At 40.7% G+C, this 15,103-nt stretch overlaps 1 protein-coding gene across 1 annotated transcript in view; it reads right to left on the bottom strand.

Annotated features, from left to right (window-relative positions):
• LOC115209277 (muskelin) overlaps positions 1-15,103 on the bottom strand; it is a 48,141-nt gene that overhangs the window by 27,283 nt on the left and 5,755 nt on the right. Inside the window, exons 3-11 of the mRNA XM_029777586.2 lie at positions 13,663-13,805; positions 12,362-12,450; positions 11,757-11,866; positions 7,327-7,464; positions 5,857-5,911; positions 3,082-3,156; positions 2,152-2,223; positions 1,408-1,520; positions 821-934 (exon numbers count right to left, since the gene is read on the bottom strand). Of these exons, the coding sequence (XP_029633446.1) occupies positions 821-934; positions 1,408-1,520; positions 2,152-2,223; positions 3,082-3,156; positions 5,857-5,911; positions 7,327-7,464; positions 11,757-11,866; positions 12,362-12,450; positions 13,663-13,805 (909 nt within the window). The remainder of the gene's footprint in view (positions 1-820; positions 935-1,407; positions 1,521-2,151; positions 2,224-3,081; positions 3,157-5,856; positions 5,912-7,326; positions 7,465-11,756; positions 11,867-12,361; positions 12,451-13,662; positions 13,806-15,103) is intronic.

Here is a 15,103-nt window from a genome sequence, read left to right as displayed (position 1 = left end):
CATTTTACAGAGGGGACTGGGTGCTTTTAACACAGCCCCATCACCAGTGCTTTTTAGGTCAGTTGGTGGGTCTTCTTGAGTAAAGCAATGGGCCACGTATCTCAGGCCTTTGTCATCTCCTTCTTAACACTCACTATTCTGAGATCAGCCTTCACTTTATTTTGTATAATTTACATTTTAATAAGCCATATCATCCTCATCACTGACATCCATGTCCCATGATGGCTTGGGTTGGATGGGTTGATAGGATCCAATGTGCTCAAGCACCACATTTTGCTCCACTGCCTGCTTCAACATGGCTTCACTCTCTGCTGGATGCCCTTCCTAACACCATCCACTTCACAGAGAGGGCCCGGTGTGTTTTCATGCTACCCCATACATCAAAGGTAACAGAGGTTGGTAGGGTGTTAAGAAGCTTACCTCCCAACTACATGGTCTCGGCTTTGTGACATCTTGAGCAAGTGTCCTCTAATTCCAACTCAGGGTTGGCCAAAATCTTGTGACTGCATCAGGTAGTGTGTGCGTGCGTGTGTGCATCGATACAAGTTTTGGCATTGACATTTCGGCAACCATCACTGAGTAGTGTTGTTGATGTTTGTTCATAATCGTCTCCAGAAAACATTTGGCCGCGAGAAATATTGCCTTGCTTGGAAACAACAAGGACATCCAGCTGTAGAGAATCAGCTTCAACCTGCCCCTCTGACTCATGCAAGCATGGAAAAGTGGTCGTTAAAACAATGATGATAATGATTACCTGACTTAATCTCCTTTCTTAATTCTCAAGCAATAAACATAGGTATATAAAAATCCTGACTCCTACCTTCAAATTTTCAACCGATCGCAAAGTGGAATCCAAATAACGCCCTAAACTGAAGATTTGCTTCCGTTCATAGTCCAAGCATATTTTATGACATGACCGGGCACTTGGGCCACCCTGAAAATCAAAACAGAAACTTTTTGAATTCTCCCTCTATAAATAACACAAATCATAAGTTACATACAGTTGTGTGTCTATACAGACAACACTTCATGAAACTTGTTCTATGTAACACCATCCAGTTTTGTATAAAATGAGTCAAGTTTCAAGAAGATGAGAGAATTTCTACAAGTTTCAAAGTAAATCTAAAAAGATTTCATATCAAGAAACATTTCTCAAACAGTTTAGATTAAAGACTATGAATAAAGACTATGATTAAAGACTATGAATAAAGTTTGGTTAAATGTTTGTTCCTGGATCCAATTGTGAAATTTTGTGAAAGGAAAACAAAATCATTTCTGCCATGAAGGTTTCTTTCCTCCAACCTCATCGCTGTTACCATTCTTAGTTTTAACTAAAAACAAAGCAATTAAATCTCACAACAGACTTAGTAAATTTGTTAATTGGTTCTAAATGTGTGGCTGACCTACCTCCTCTTCTGTATCTTTTGATAAACAAGTCCAGGATTGAGAAGGGACGTGGTAAGCCCAGAGATCAGCCAAATCTTGGTTGCCATCCCAACCACCATACAGATACATGGTCTCTGCAGAAAAACAGACAAAAACAGACATAGTAAAAAAAATTAAATTAGAAAAAAAAAGAACATGAGAAAACTGGTCAGTTGTAGTGTTTTTACATTCACTTATCCATGCTTGGTTGAGGCAGATTTTTCTGCAGCTGGATGCCCTTCCTGTTGCCAACCTTCACTTGTTTCCAAGTGAAGAAATATTTCCTTTTGGTCGGCAATGTCTGCATGGAAGACTGGAAACAAATGAGACACCACTTGTATGATGGTGATGTTCATTTACAACTACCACATGATATTAATGCAAGGAGACACACACACACACACAGAGCAAACTTCTTTCAGTTTCTATCAACCAAATCCACTAACAAGGCTTTGATCAGCCCAGAGCTATGGTAGAAGACACATGCTCAAGGTGGGACTGAACCTGAAACCACATGGTTGGGAAGCGAAATTCTCAACCACACACACACACACAAGTCTATATTGATATATTTTCAAGTAATTCTTCAAGGGAACTCTTTTCTAAATATGATTCATGCATAAAAAACAAAGAAAATTAGAAAATAAAATCACTGTTTCCTTTACAAGAAGACAGAATACTTTGATGAGAAAAAAAAAAGATTGAAACCAAATCCAAATGATTTACCTGTAAGAGGATCAATACACATCTGGTGACCTCCTCGCATACCTGGCCGGTGATCAAATGTTGTGTTATTACCTACAGAATTGACAAAACAATGGTTATGTTTGTAAATTGTTTTAATAAAACTATCTGTTTAAAATCCATAGAAAATGTAGAGGTGTAGCAATTCAGCCATAAAAAAAAAGGAATATGGCACAGGTTAACCCTTTCATTACTGAATTTCTGTTGAGATGCTCTGTGTTTCTTCCAATTATTTTAAATATAACAAAGAATTTAGTAAAATAACATCGTTATCATTAAGCTAGTGTTAGGAATATAAATTGTGACTAAGGTTTGGTGGAAGATTTGAATTCAAAACTTATGAAAACAAGACATTTGTACTAAAGAGCCAGAGCCGGTTTCAGCCAGGTTGGTAACGAAAGGGTTAAAGTAATCAGATGAAAATTAATTGGTTGTCATTTTTTAAACAAGATAATAATACTAAGATGTTGCTCTGCTGATTATGACTAATAAATCAATCTGAATTATTGCTGGCCTCAACTTTACTGAGAGTTTAGAGTGAAAACTATGACAAATAATACAGTATATCTGTAGAGAATGGTAGCAGAAGGAAATATTGGTTGGTTGATATCTGCAGTCATGCTTCACATTGGTTAGAGAGAGAGGGGCAAAGAATAAAGGGGAAAAATTGAGAGAGAGAGTGAGAGTTAAAATAAGAGGAGCAAAATGAGTGCACATACTATGCTTAGTAGCAGGCAATGAGTAAATGAATACCCCCTCCCCTCCCGCCCACACAAATTTTAATTTCAATGACTTCCTTTTTAATTTTTTCAATCCTGTTTTCTCTAATTTCATTTCCCACATCATCATCATCATCATCATCATCATCATCAAAAACAAATATTGCAAAATAATTGAACATTCTGCCAATACCTTTACTGATCGGTTCAATGGGTGTCCACTTTGGTTTGTAGTCCTGCTGGCTTATGTAATGGTGGAAAAGACCATCTATCAGACGAGAAGACATTATGTAGAGATTTCATCAGACGAACCACAGAATGCAAATATTAAAACAGAAAACAACATTTAATGCAAAGAAAATATTTTAATTGGTTTTGTCAAAATAAATTTATTCAAAAAAAAACCAAAAAAAAACACTGGAAGGGTACAGCTTGATCTAATGTTATTACAAAAAGTAAATTTTGTGGATTTTTCAATACAAGGTAGAGGAATGGCTCATAAGCATAGGTGTGGATGGTTCTGGGTTCAGTCCCACTATGTGGCACCTTGGGGCAAGTGTCTTCTAACTATAGCTTCAGGTCAACCAAAACCTTGTCAGTGGATTTGGCAGACAGAAAACCATCACTGCTTGACAACTAGTAGTAACTAAGCAGTTCAGCAAAAGAGACTGATAGAGTAAGTACCAGACTTGAAAAACAAGGACTGAAGTTGATTCATTCAACTAAAAACCCTTAAAGGTGGTGCTCCAGTATGGCCACAGTCTAATGACTGGGACAGGAAAAAAAAGATAAAAGATAGAATGATATTTTGCTTATTAGGGAGAATGGGTAAGAACATTGCTTCTCAACCACATTGTTGCAGGTTCAGTCCCACTGCATGGCTCCTTTTACTAAAGCCCTGGGTCCAACCAAAGCCTTGGGAGTGGATTTGGTAGACAGAAACTGAGAGAAGCCTGTCATACGAATATGTGTGTGTCTCCTTCTCGTGACATTGCTTTCATATTTTAAATGATGGATTAAGCAACGTTACAATACTGTTATCTTTACTTGTGTCAACCAGAGGCTGTGGCCATGCTGGGGCACCACCATTATGTATAATCTATATATATAAAACTCTAGTTGTGTGAGTGTCTGTCCCCTTCGATTTAGATTCCTAACTCCTCCCACATTTTGCGGTGCAGTTTAACCAAATTCGGGTATCTTATAGTCGTGATTCATATCGAGCCCGTCTGACTATTAGCGCGCGTCAACGATGAGTCTACGATTTTAAAAATAATTTAACATCATTTTTTATTCCATTTTAATGCATAAAATGCATCGTGTGTCGATGGCGGCGGAGTTGGCGTCCACGCTCACAGCTGCACCTGTTTGCTTCTCCCCCTTCCCTCCCTCGTGAAGTTGTGGGGAAGGGAGTGTAAAGAAATCAACGTCGTAATGCGTTGTGAAGGAGACCAGCGTTCTTTTAGAACAACGACTTCATGGCTTGAAGACACCAAAACAAAAATGGCTAAGAAAGCCCGAATTTATAAGGGAAGTAACTCTCTAAAAATGCTTATATAGTTATTTCCCTTACAAACCCGAGCAACGCCGGGCGATACTGCTAGTTTTATATATTTTTGTTTTCACTTTTTAGAAATGTTTCTTTTTGTTGTTACTCTTTAAATTTTATTTTGAAAACAAAAATGATTCATCAATGTATTTGAATAACGTTTTTTTGTGCATTTTTAGTCAGCATTTTAAATCAAAGCTAAATGTTTTAATACCGGTGAGAATATATAACAAAATGTCTTTTGTTCTTAGATCAAATTTCAAAATAGATGAGGGGCAAATATCCTCCTGGATAAGACACAGGACTAGGTAACATTTCAAGGTGATTTGGAATCTATTCTGAACAGCTGAGGGCAGTAAAGGATATATAGAATTAAATGTGTGAGCCAAATACACAACAAAATGCCAGAAGAACTTTGATCAGGTGTGTCTCATCATCATCATTTAATGCCCCACCATCCGTTCGTGTCCGTTGCCAGCCTCGGCTGGCCCCCGTGCCGGTGACATGTAAAAGCACCGTCCGCTCGTGGCCGTTTGCCAGCTCTGTCTGGCAACCGTGTCGGTGGCACGTAAAAGCACCATCCGTTCGCGTCCGTTGCCAGCCTCGGCTGGCCCCCGTGCCGGTGACACGTAAAAGCACCGTCCGTTCGTGGCCGGTTGCCAGCTCTGTCTGGCCCCGTGTCGGTGGCACGTAAAAGCACCATCCGTTCGTGTCCGTTGCTAGCATCGCCTGGCCCCGTGCCGGTGACACGTAAAAGCACCATCCGTTCGTGGCCGTTCGCCAGCTCTGTCTGGCACCTGTGCAGGTGGCACGTAAAAAACACCCACTACACTCGCGGAGTGGTTGGCGTTAGGAAGGGCATCCAGCCGTAGAAACACTGCCAGATCTGACTGGGCCTGACGAAGCCTTCCAGCTTCACAGACCCCAGTTGACCGTCCAACCCATGCTAGCATGGAAAGCGGACGCTAAACGATGATGATGATGATGATGATGATCCCTAGTGGCATGGGCGGGACAGTTTGACAGGAGTGGAAGAGGAGGAGAAAAGAGACCCGGGTCTTGAGTGCTAAGGTGGTAGTGTTGCATGACCAGGCAGCTGCGAGGAGGAGGAGGAGGAATGAATGTAGGGGTGGTAAGAGGAAAGACAGAAAGTCTGTGAGTCAGAGATCAAAGTGTGTTGGGAACTGACTAATATATCAATTAGTCAGGTAAACCTTTCTATGGATGCAGTCTTAGACGTGTGTGTGTGTGTGTAACAGCAGCACCATCCCAGGCACAGAAGCACAGTATACCATTGTATGCAAGACAAAATACACACTGTTGCAGAGAATATCAAGGAGCAAAAAATTTCACAATAAATAAACAGATTTTTAACTAAATTTACAAATCAAAGTAAAGAAAAAGTCTAACGACACATACCTTTGCTGGCACAGGTAATCATTTTTTCACACATGTCAAAGTCTCCTTGCATTACCTGAATTAAGAAGAAATTTGTACTTTTAGTTGAAAATAATATTTCCTTTTTTTTTTTTCAATGAGAACATATTTTTGAAACCATTTCATCAAGAAATACAACTATCATCATCATCATCATCTATTTTCTATGTTGGCCGTGGTTTGGAGAATTTGAGAGGAGCTGGTCAGCTAGGGGACAGTGCCAAGCTCCAATGTTTACTTTGGCACGGTTTCTGTGGCTGAATGCCCTTCCTGGTGCCAACCACTTTACAGAGATTACAAGGTGCATTTCACCTGGTACCATCATCATCATCATAAGCAAAGTCACCAACTCACAAAACCGGACCCCGACCCCTCAAATGATGGTCAGGGAATTGAGGGAGGTGGCCAAATGCCAATATATTTAATGTAGTCATATAATCAATTACACCCCACCCCATGGCCAGACATGTTTGGACAGAATATTGGGAATGAATGACACTGCTTGCATGACAGGGACATTCATTTATATCTACCATGTGATGTCAAGACAAGGAGACAGACAGACACACACATGTGTGTGTATGTATGCATGCATATATATATATATATATATATATATTATATTAAATTAGAGATAAAACCACTATTAGGCAAATCATACAATGAAAAACTTAAGCCAATACATAAGATTATTTAATTTATATTATTTAAATATATAACAAAATTATTAAAAAAATATAATTAATATAACACTACGATTGTTTCATGGATGTTAATTTCTTTAAATTTTCGAGTTACAGTCATTCTTTTATTTGTTTCAGTCATTTGACTGCGGCCATGCTAGAGCACCACCTTTAGTCAAACAAATCAATCTCAAGACTTGTTCTTTGTAAGCCTAGTACTTATTCTATCAGATCTCTTTTGCTGAACTGCTAAGTTATGGGGACATAAACACACCAACATCAGTTGTCAAGCGATATGTTTGTATATATGACATATATATATACGATGGGCTTCTTTCAGTTTCTGTCTACCGAATCCACTCACAAACCTTTGGTTGGCCCGAGGCTATATAGTAGAAGACACTTACCCAAGGTGCTACATAGTGGAACTGAACCAGGTATGCAAGCTACTTACCACATAGCCACTCCTGCACACATATATATATGTGTTTGTGTATATGACATTCTTTTAGTTTCTCACAAGGTTTTGGCCAGCTATAGCAGAAGACACTTGCCCAAGGTGCCATGCAATGGGATTGAACCCACGGTTGGGAAACAGACTTCTTAACCACACATCCAAACCTGTGCTGCCTTTTGTCCGTGAAGGCCGAGATGCTTCTGAGGGTCTCTACATACAGCTTTTACTATTTACAATTTGAAAAACAAAATAAAAAAAAAGCAACAAGAAAACAGACAAAATATATCACATCAACAAAAAAAAGTAACCTACCAAGATTTTATGGAGTTTTGTCAAGATTGGATGTTCAAGAGAAATATTTGTCTTCCTTTGCAGAGCATCATAAGCTTCTTTGTAATGATGCTGACGAAAATATTTCAAACACAAACGAATAGCTTCTCGTTCCCGGTACTGTCAACAAAAGAAATCGGTTCAGGTATTAAAATACCAAATAAAACAAATAACTGAAGGAGGAGGATTTTAGTTTCATAATTAACAATAATTTCATCTAAATTAGATTCTCCCAACTAAAATCAACACTGAATAATAAAAGATGTGAGTTTAAAAACTAGTTTGGGTCTATTAAGAGTAATACAAACAAGAGCACCAAGAGAGTGCAAACCTCCGTCAAGGCAACACCAACATCCTCTCAACGATTAGCCAGAGATGACTTTTAAAATGAGAATAGATGAAATAAACTCGACCGGTTTCACAAAAGGGAATACTAAAAATTAGGTAAAAAAACTGGATTGATCCCAAAATCTAATCAGTTTGTGTCAGTCACAAGGCAAAACATCCCTGAAAGTTTCATCCAAATCCATCCAGCGGTTCTTGAGATATCTTGACCATGGACAAACAAATACGACTGAAAACAATACCTCCACCTTTGCTAAAGTGGAGGCAATAATGATTTCCAGTTGCGGCAGAGGGTCAACGGTTTTTGAGGAAAGCCGATTACATCAACCCCAATGATCAACTGGCATTTGCTAAATGATATATATATATATAAGACAACTGGAGGTCTCTAAGGGACACCTTGCTAAGAGCCACTGACCAGATCTGTGGTTGGTGCAAAGTCCCCTCAAGACCCAAAATAACATGGTGGTGGAACAATATTGTTGACAGGGCTATTAGACAAAAGAAACAGGCTTGGAAGGACTGGAAGAACGGTGGTAGCAGGGAAGTATATCAGACTGCCAGAAGGGAAGCTAGGAGGCAGGTGTATTTAGCCAGAGGGGAAGCAGATAAGAAAAAAATTGCCAATGTTCTGCGCCGTGAGGATGAAAGACTTGAGGTATTTCGTGTTGCAAGACAGGGTGTGAGAGAGAATCGTGATGTGGTAGGAGAGAAATGTGTTCGCATGGAAGATGGTTCACTTGCGCTAAATGAGGATGCAAAGAGAGAGGTTTGGAGACACCATTATGAAAGGTTGCTGAATAAAGAAAATGAATGGGATAAAGAGAGTCTGCCAAATGTCGACCCAACAGAGGGACCAGCTATCCAGGTTGACAGTTCCTTGGTAGTTAAGGCAATTAGAAGTATGAAGACAGGGAAAGCCCCAGGCCCATCAGGAATTACTGCAGAGATGCTCAAAATATCTGGCAGTGTCGGCTATAGCCTTGTCACCCATATAGTTAACCAGGTGATACACGAAGGAGTCATTCCCAATGACTGGTGTAGCAGCATAATAGTCAACTGCTACAAAGGTAAAGGTGACGCCCTAGATACAAATAACTACAGGGGTATCAAGCTGTTGGATCAGGCAATGAAGGTTACGGAGAGAAGGGTCATAGCCCAACTGATTAGGGAGAGAGTCAGCTTAGATGAGATGCAGTTTGGGTTCGTGCCAGGGAAAAGTACTACTGATGCTATATTCCTGGTAAGACATCTGCAGGAGAAATACCTAGCCAAAGATAAGCCCCTGTACCTGGCTTTTGTTGACATGGAGAAAGCCTTCGCCAGGGTCCCCCGATCCCTTATCTGGTGGTCAATGAGGAAACTAGGGATAGATGAATGGTTAGTGAGAGCTGTGCAAGCCATGTACAGGGACGCTGCTAGTAAGGTGAGGGTTGGCAACAAGTACAGTGAAGAATTCCGGGTAGAGGTTGGGGTCCACAAAGGTTCAGTCCTCAGTCCCCTTCTATTTATCATAGTCCTCCAAGCAAAAACGGAGGAATTCAAGACAGAATGCCTCTGGGAGCTCCTCTATGCTGATGACCTTGCTCTAATTGCTGAGTCACTATCAGAACTGGAGGAGAAGTTTCAGGTGTGGAAGCAAGGATTAGAATCGAAGGGCCTTAGAGTCAACCTAGCCAAAACCAAAGTCCTAATAAGTAGGAAGGTAAACAAATCACAAACGCCTTCAGGTAGATGGCCCTGCTCGATCTGTAGAAAAGGTGTAGGTAGAAACTCTATAAGATGCACCAAGTGTAAGCTATGGACACATAAGAGGCGCAGCAATGTCAAAGGAAGGCTAGCTAGGAAAATAGTTTTTGTTTGTGGCAGATGCTCAGGAGCAATAAACACTGAAAATGTGCAGAGACCAACTTCTACCACATTCCAGGGAGAAAAACTAGAAGTAGTTGATAGCTTCCGCTACCTAGGTGACCAAGTCAGTAGCGGGGGTGGGTGTGCCGAAAGTGTAACTGCTAGAGTAAGAATAGCCTGGGCAAAGTTCAGAGAGCTCTTACCCCTGCTGGTGACAAAAGGCCTCTCACTCAGAGTAAAAGGCAGACTGTATGACGCATGTGTACGAACAGCCATGCTACATGGCAGTGAAACATGGGCCGTGACTGCTGAGGATATGTGTAAGCTCACAAGAAATGAAGCCAGTATGCTCCAATGGATGTGTAATGTCAGTGTTCATACTTGACAGAATGTAAGTACCTTGAGAGAAAAGTTGGACCTAAGAAGCATCAGTTGTGGTGTGCAAGAGAGACATTTGCGCTGGTATGGTCATGTGACGAGAATGGCTGAAGATAGTTGTGTGAAAAAGTGCCACACCCTAGAGGTTGAGGGAACCTGTGGAAGAGGTAGACCCAGGAAAACCTGGGACGAGGTGGTGAAGTACAACCTTCGAATTTTAGGTCTCACCAAGGAAATGACTAGAGACCGAGACCTATGGAAGTATGCTGTGCGTGAGAAGACCCGGCAGGACAGGTGAGACCACAACCCATGGCCTCTACCTGGTATGTAGCCAGTCGACTTATGCATACCTTTCCTTCTTGGGACACAAAACTCCACTTGTGAAGACCTGTTGAGGCAAGTGGAAATCAGAACCAAAATCGAAGTCGATCAACATCAATGGAAATTGCAGCTGTGATACCAGTGTCGATGGCACGTAAGCGAACCATCCAATCATGGCCGTTGCCAGCCTCACCTGGCCCCTGTGCCGGTGGCACGTAAAAAGCACCATCCGACCGTGGCTGTTTGCCAGCCCCATCTGGCACGTAAAAAGCACCCACTACACTCATGGAGTGGTTGGCGTTAGGAAGGGCATCCAGCTGTAGAAACACTGCCAGATCAGACAGGGCCTGGTGCAACTTTCTGGCTTCCCAGACCCCAGTTGAACCGTCTAACCCATGCTAGCATGGAAAGCGGACGCTAAACGATGATGATGATGATGATATATATATATTTGCCATGTTGGACCACTGAACGCAACACATTTTTTTTCATTCTCTCTTTCTCTATTTCCTCTTATTCGTTTCTGTCGAAGCATTAAAGGACTTAACCATTTTTCCCAAGTGTCAAACTAATACACTTACTTGTTTATACACATGTCTTTGTCTTTTGTTTTTCTGAAAATTTCAAACCCATGCTAGCATGGAAAGCGGACGCTAAACGATGATGATGATGATATATACATATATATATATATATATTTAGGGACAGTTTACGAAAAAAAACAAAAGATGAAGACAGGTGGTGTACAAAACAAACATGTATTAGTATAATGCTCAGGAATAGAAAAAGTCTGTGTGTATATATATATATATATATACATACATACACACACACATACACACGACAGGCTGTTTTCAGTTTCCATCTACCAAATCTACTCACAATGTTATGGTAAAGCTGAGGCTATAGGAGACACTTGCCCTGCCCAAGGTGCCATGCAGTGGGATTGAACTTGAAACCATGTGGTTTGGGACACAAACTTCTTAATCATATCTCTCATCATCATCATCGTCATTTAACATCTATCTTCCATGCTGTCATGGGTTGGATGGTTTGACAGGAGCTGACAAGTCTGCAACAAAGGCTACTTTGGTCTGCTTTGGTGGAGTCTCTACAGCTTAGTGTCCTTCCTAATGTCAACCAACCACTTCACGGAGTGGCACTGGGCACTTTTTAGATGGCACCAGCCCAGGTGATTTTTATGTGGCACCAGCATCAGTGGGGTCACCAAGTAGCTCACAAAACAAAGACCTCTCAGCTGAGAGAAGTAGAACTGAGGTGACTGGAGTATGACAGAGGGACGACAGAGTTGTTTTATTATAGAGGAGATACTTGCTTACCCCAGGAGGACAAGGAAGGTAGGAGAGAGAGAGAGAGGGGGAACAGTGAGGGGAATATAAGTAGTAGAGGGGACAGAGGGGGGATCTGCTTTAGTGTGGTTTTTAGGGCTGAATGCCCTGTTTCACTAAATGATACAACACGAACGAAAATCAATGTAAATAAATATGTTGTCCTACCATATTATACCAATTTAAACATGGTTTAACAGCAGCTGCATCATCAGTGCCACGGATTTCTATATACCATATACTGAAATTAAAGCTTGGACCCCAAGCCTGCAATGGAACTGCAAAACGAAGAATAAATAAATGTCAGTCACTAATTAGGAAGGAAATTAAAGAAATATATTATTAAAATAATATATTTTATATTCTTGTCTTTGGCCATACTGGGGCACTGCCTTGAAGAGTTTAACAAACTGAGCCCAGGATTCATTTTTTAAGTCTGATAATTATTGCATCGGTCACTTTTATTAAACTGCAAAATTACAGGGATGTAAACAAACCAACACTGGATGTCAAGTGGTGGTGGGGACACACATACAAGCTTCCACACAGTTTCCATGGACAAAATCCATTGACAAGGCATTGGTTGAGCCAAGTCTATAGTAGAAGGCACTTTCCCAAGGTACCTCCCTGTGGGGGCGGGACCAATACAATCCTTGAGAACAGATACTTTCAAGAATGGTTTTATTTCTTATGAAGAATGACTTCTATTTGCCCTTTCAGACAACACTAAAATGACCATTATGGTTTCTGAGAATAGAAGTGAGAAGACTTACCAATTTTGAGATATCTTACAGGGAAGTGATTATCATCTATTTCATTCAAAGGATAAAACGTCTCAGGTACATGATCATTCTTCAAACCACTGCAAAGACAAGAACAATCTTTGAACGGAAACGGCAGCCGGAAGGGATTTGTGTTATAGAATAGGAACTGCTTAAAGACTAAGATATTTCCTTTCATCAGAGAATGGAGAGAGAGAGAGAGAGAAAAGAAAAGAGAAAGTGAGAAGAGAGAGAGGGGGAGAGGGAGGAAGAGCAAGTGAGAGAATGAGAGAGAGAGAGAGAGAGTTAAAGTAGAAACTGGAAATGTTGGAGGTTATTGCATAATAAAGATGAAGAAAAGGTTTTGGAGGATTTTCTTTTAAATAAAAAACTGCAAGTTGTTGTTTAGACCCAGGTTAGCATTGACTGAGTACAACTTTGATCAAAAGCATTCCATCAATGACCATCATGTCTTTCTCTCAAGCACAGTACATCTGAAAGTAGACTATCTAAAGTGTTGTCCATTTTCCAAGACAATAGGGTATAATTTGAAGGAGATTTAGCTGTTGTTTCCAGTGGACCAGAGGCTCCCTTATCATTTGTAAATAATTGTGAATGAAGGGAAGTCGAAAGAGAGGTGGACTGAGCTGGTCGTCATCATTGTCCTTTAACTGATGCTGGCATCAGTTGGATGGTTCGACAGGATCCAATGGGTCCAAGGACTGCATTGGGCACCAGTGCCCCTCCTTTGGCATGGATTCCATAGATGGATGCCACCCCCGACACCAAGCAGTGTACTGGGTGGATTTCTTGGTGCCCTAGAACTACAAGTGAGGTCTCCATGCAGCTTGCAAGTTCACAAACTGCAGAGAGAGGCAGACATATGCCAGGAGATGAGGAGGTTGCCAGAGCAGCAGAAGAGATTTCTTGCTGTTGAGGAGCAACATGACGACTTGGATTTTAGGAGAGACAGACAAACAGACAGAGAGAGAAGGATTGAGTGGATGAGAACAGCAAAAGAGACAAAATGAAGAAATGGAACAAGTGGTGAAAACTGTAAAAAACAACAACAAAAAAACAAGTGAATAGTATATTTCTAAATGCATTGACAGAAGACAAAAGCTAGAAATATCCTGAGATCAATGATGTGCACTTAAGCCCTTTAGACCATCATTAATGGCTTTATTATCACTAAAATACTGGCCTTGAAGACATAGCTATGTTGTTTGATGCACTTATTTAGCAAAGGATCAAAAAAAGGACACAGTCATGAAGAGTACTTGATGACCGTGTCGAATATTGTAATTGCTGACCTTTCTAAAAGTTCAATCATGTGGTCATCTGTTGGGCCGCCATACACTTTAAACTTTTTCAGATTACACACATGGGTTTTCTCGTATTTACCAAACGTAACAGTTTCAACAATGGCAGGTCTCTCTAACTTCAGCACCAAATACTGAAAGAAACATTTTAAAATAAACATTACCAAAAATAATTCATTACAATTTAAACCACATTAATTTTATGATTAATTATGAGGCAATTATTATTATTAAAAGGATTTACCCGAGTCTGTCTCAGCACTTTTCAGAAATACCAACTTAAGACCATCAATACTAAAAGCAAAATAATTACTTCTTTTTTGGAACATGGATCTCGAAGTACATGAAGCTATAAACAATAGCAAGTAAGGACTGGGTTGAAAACCCTTTTTTGATATCCCAAACGGTTTTGGATTTATTTAGAGAACAGAATTATTTCATGTCCTCTCAAAAGTTTAAAAATTCATCTGACAGCTAGAAAATATTTACACTTTAATGCATAAATATTTTCTAAAATCTATTGTTATTTAAAATACAATATTTTGTATGATTGAGTAAATGGTAATTGATATTAAAATGATTTTCTGAGTTGCATCACCACTTTAAAGAGAATACCAACCTCAAACCATCTTTAATTAGGAGACGACAAGGGACCAAGACTTCTGGAGATTTGCTGGGCTTGAGAAGACACCCTAAGCAAAATCATGGCCATCCATACATACAGGAATGTCCTTTATGGTCATGCCCCCCCCCCATTTCTATCCTCTCTGGCAAAACTCACTCCCAACCCATCACCCCCACTGCAAGCCTCTTCACTTCCTCTCCTCCCCCCTCATACTCTTGTGGAACATCTCTTCTATCCCTTCTGTACTACTTGTATCCCACCTCCACTGTTAACTTGTGGGTAGACCCCCCCCTTCCCTGTCCTACTGGGGTGGCCAAGAATCTCTTCTCTAGTATCAGTTATCTCTGTCTCTCTATCTTACTCTAACGTCTTGCGCCTGACACATGGCCACTTCTCTTGGTTCCATCTCTCTCAGACACGACATCCTTGTCTTGTAAGCTACTTGGTGATCCAGTCGGTGTTGGCACCACGTAAAAAGCACCCAGTCCACTGTGTAAAGTGGTTGGCATCAGGAAGGGCATCCAGCTGTAGAAACTGTGCCAAAACAGACAATTGGAGCATGGGGCAGCTCCTGTCAGGCCATCCATGCCAGCAAGGAGAACAGATGTTGAATGATGATGAGACCAAAGTTTATGTAAAAATCTATAGTTCCATTGGTTCTTCTTAAATTAGTAATTTATATCAAGAGACTCCTTGCCCCAACTGGCTTCCGTGCCGGTGGCACGTAAAAAGTATCATCGGAATGTGGCTGATGCCAGCACTGCCTTGACTAGCTCCCGTGCCAGTGGCACATAAAAAGCACCATCC

The sequence above is a fragment of the Octopus sinensis genome, linkage group LG3 (genome assembly GCF_006345805.1).
Source record: "Octopus sinensis linkage group LG3, ASM634580v1, whole genome shotgun sequence".
Classification (NCBI taxonomy): domain Eukaryota; kingdom Metazoa; phylum Mollusca; class Cephalopoda; order Octopoda; family Octopodidae; genus Octopus; species Octopus sinensis.
Note: the sequence above shows the minus strand (reverse complement) of the source record. Positions and strands in the feature narration are given on the sequence as shown.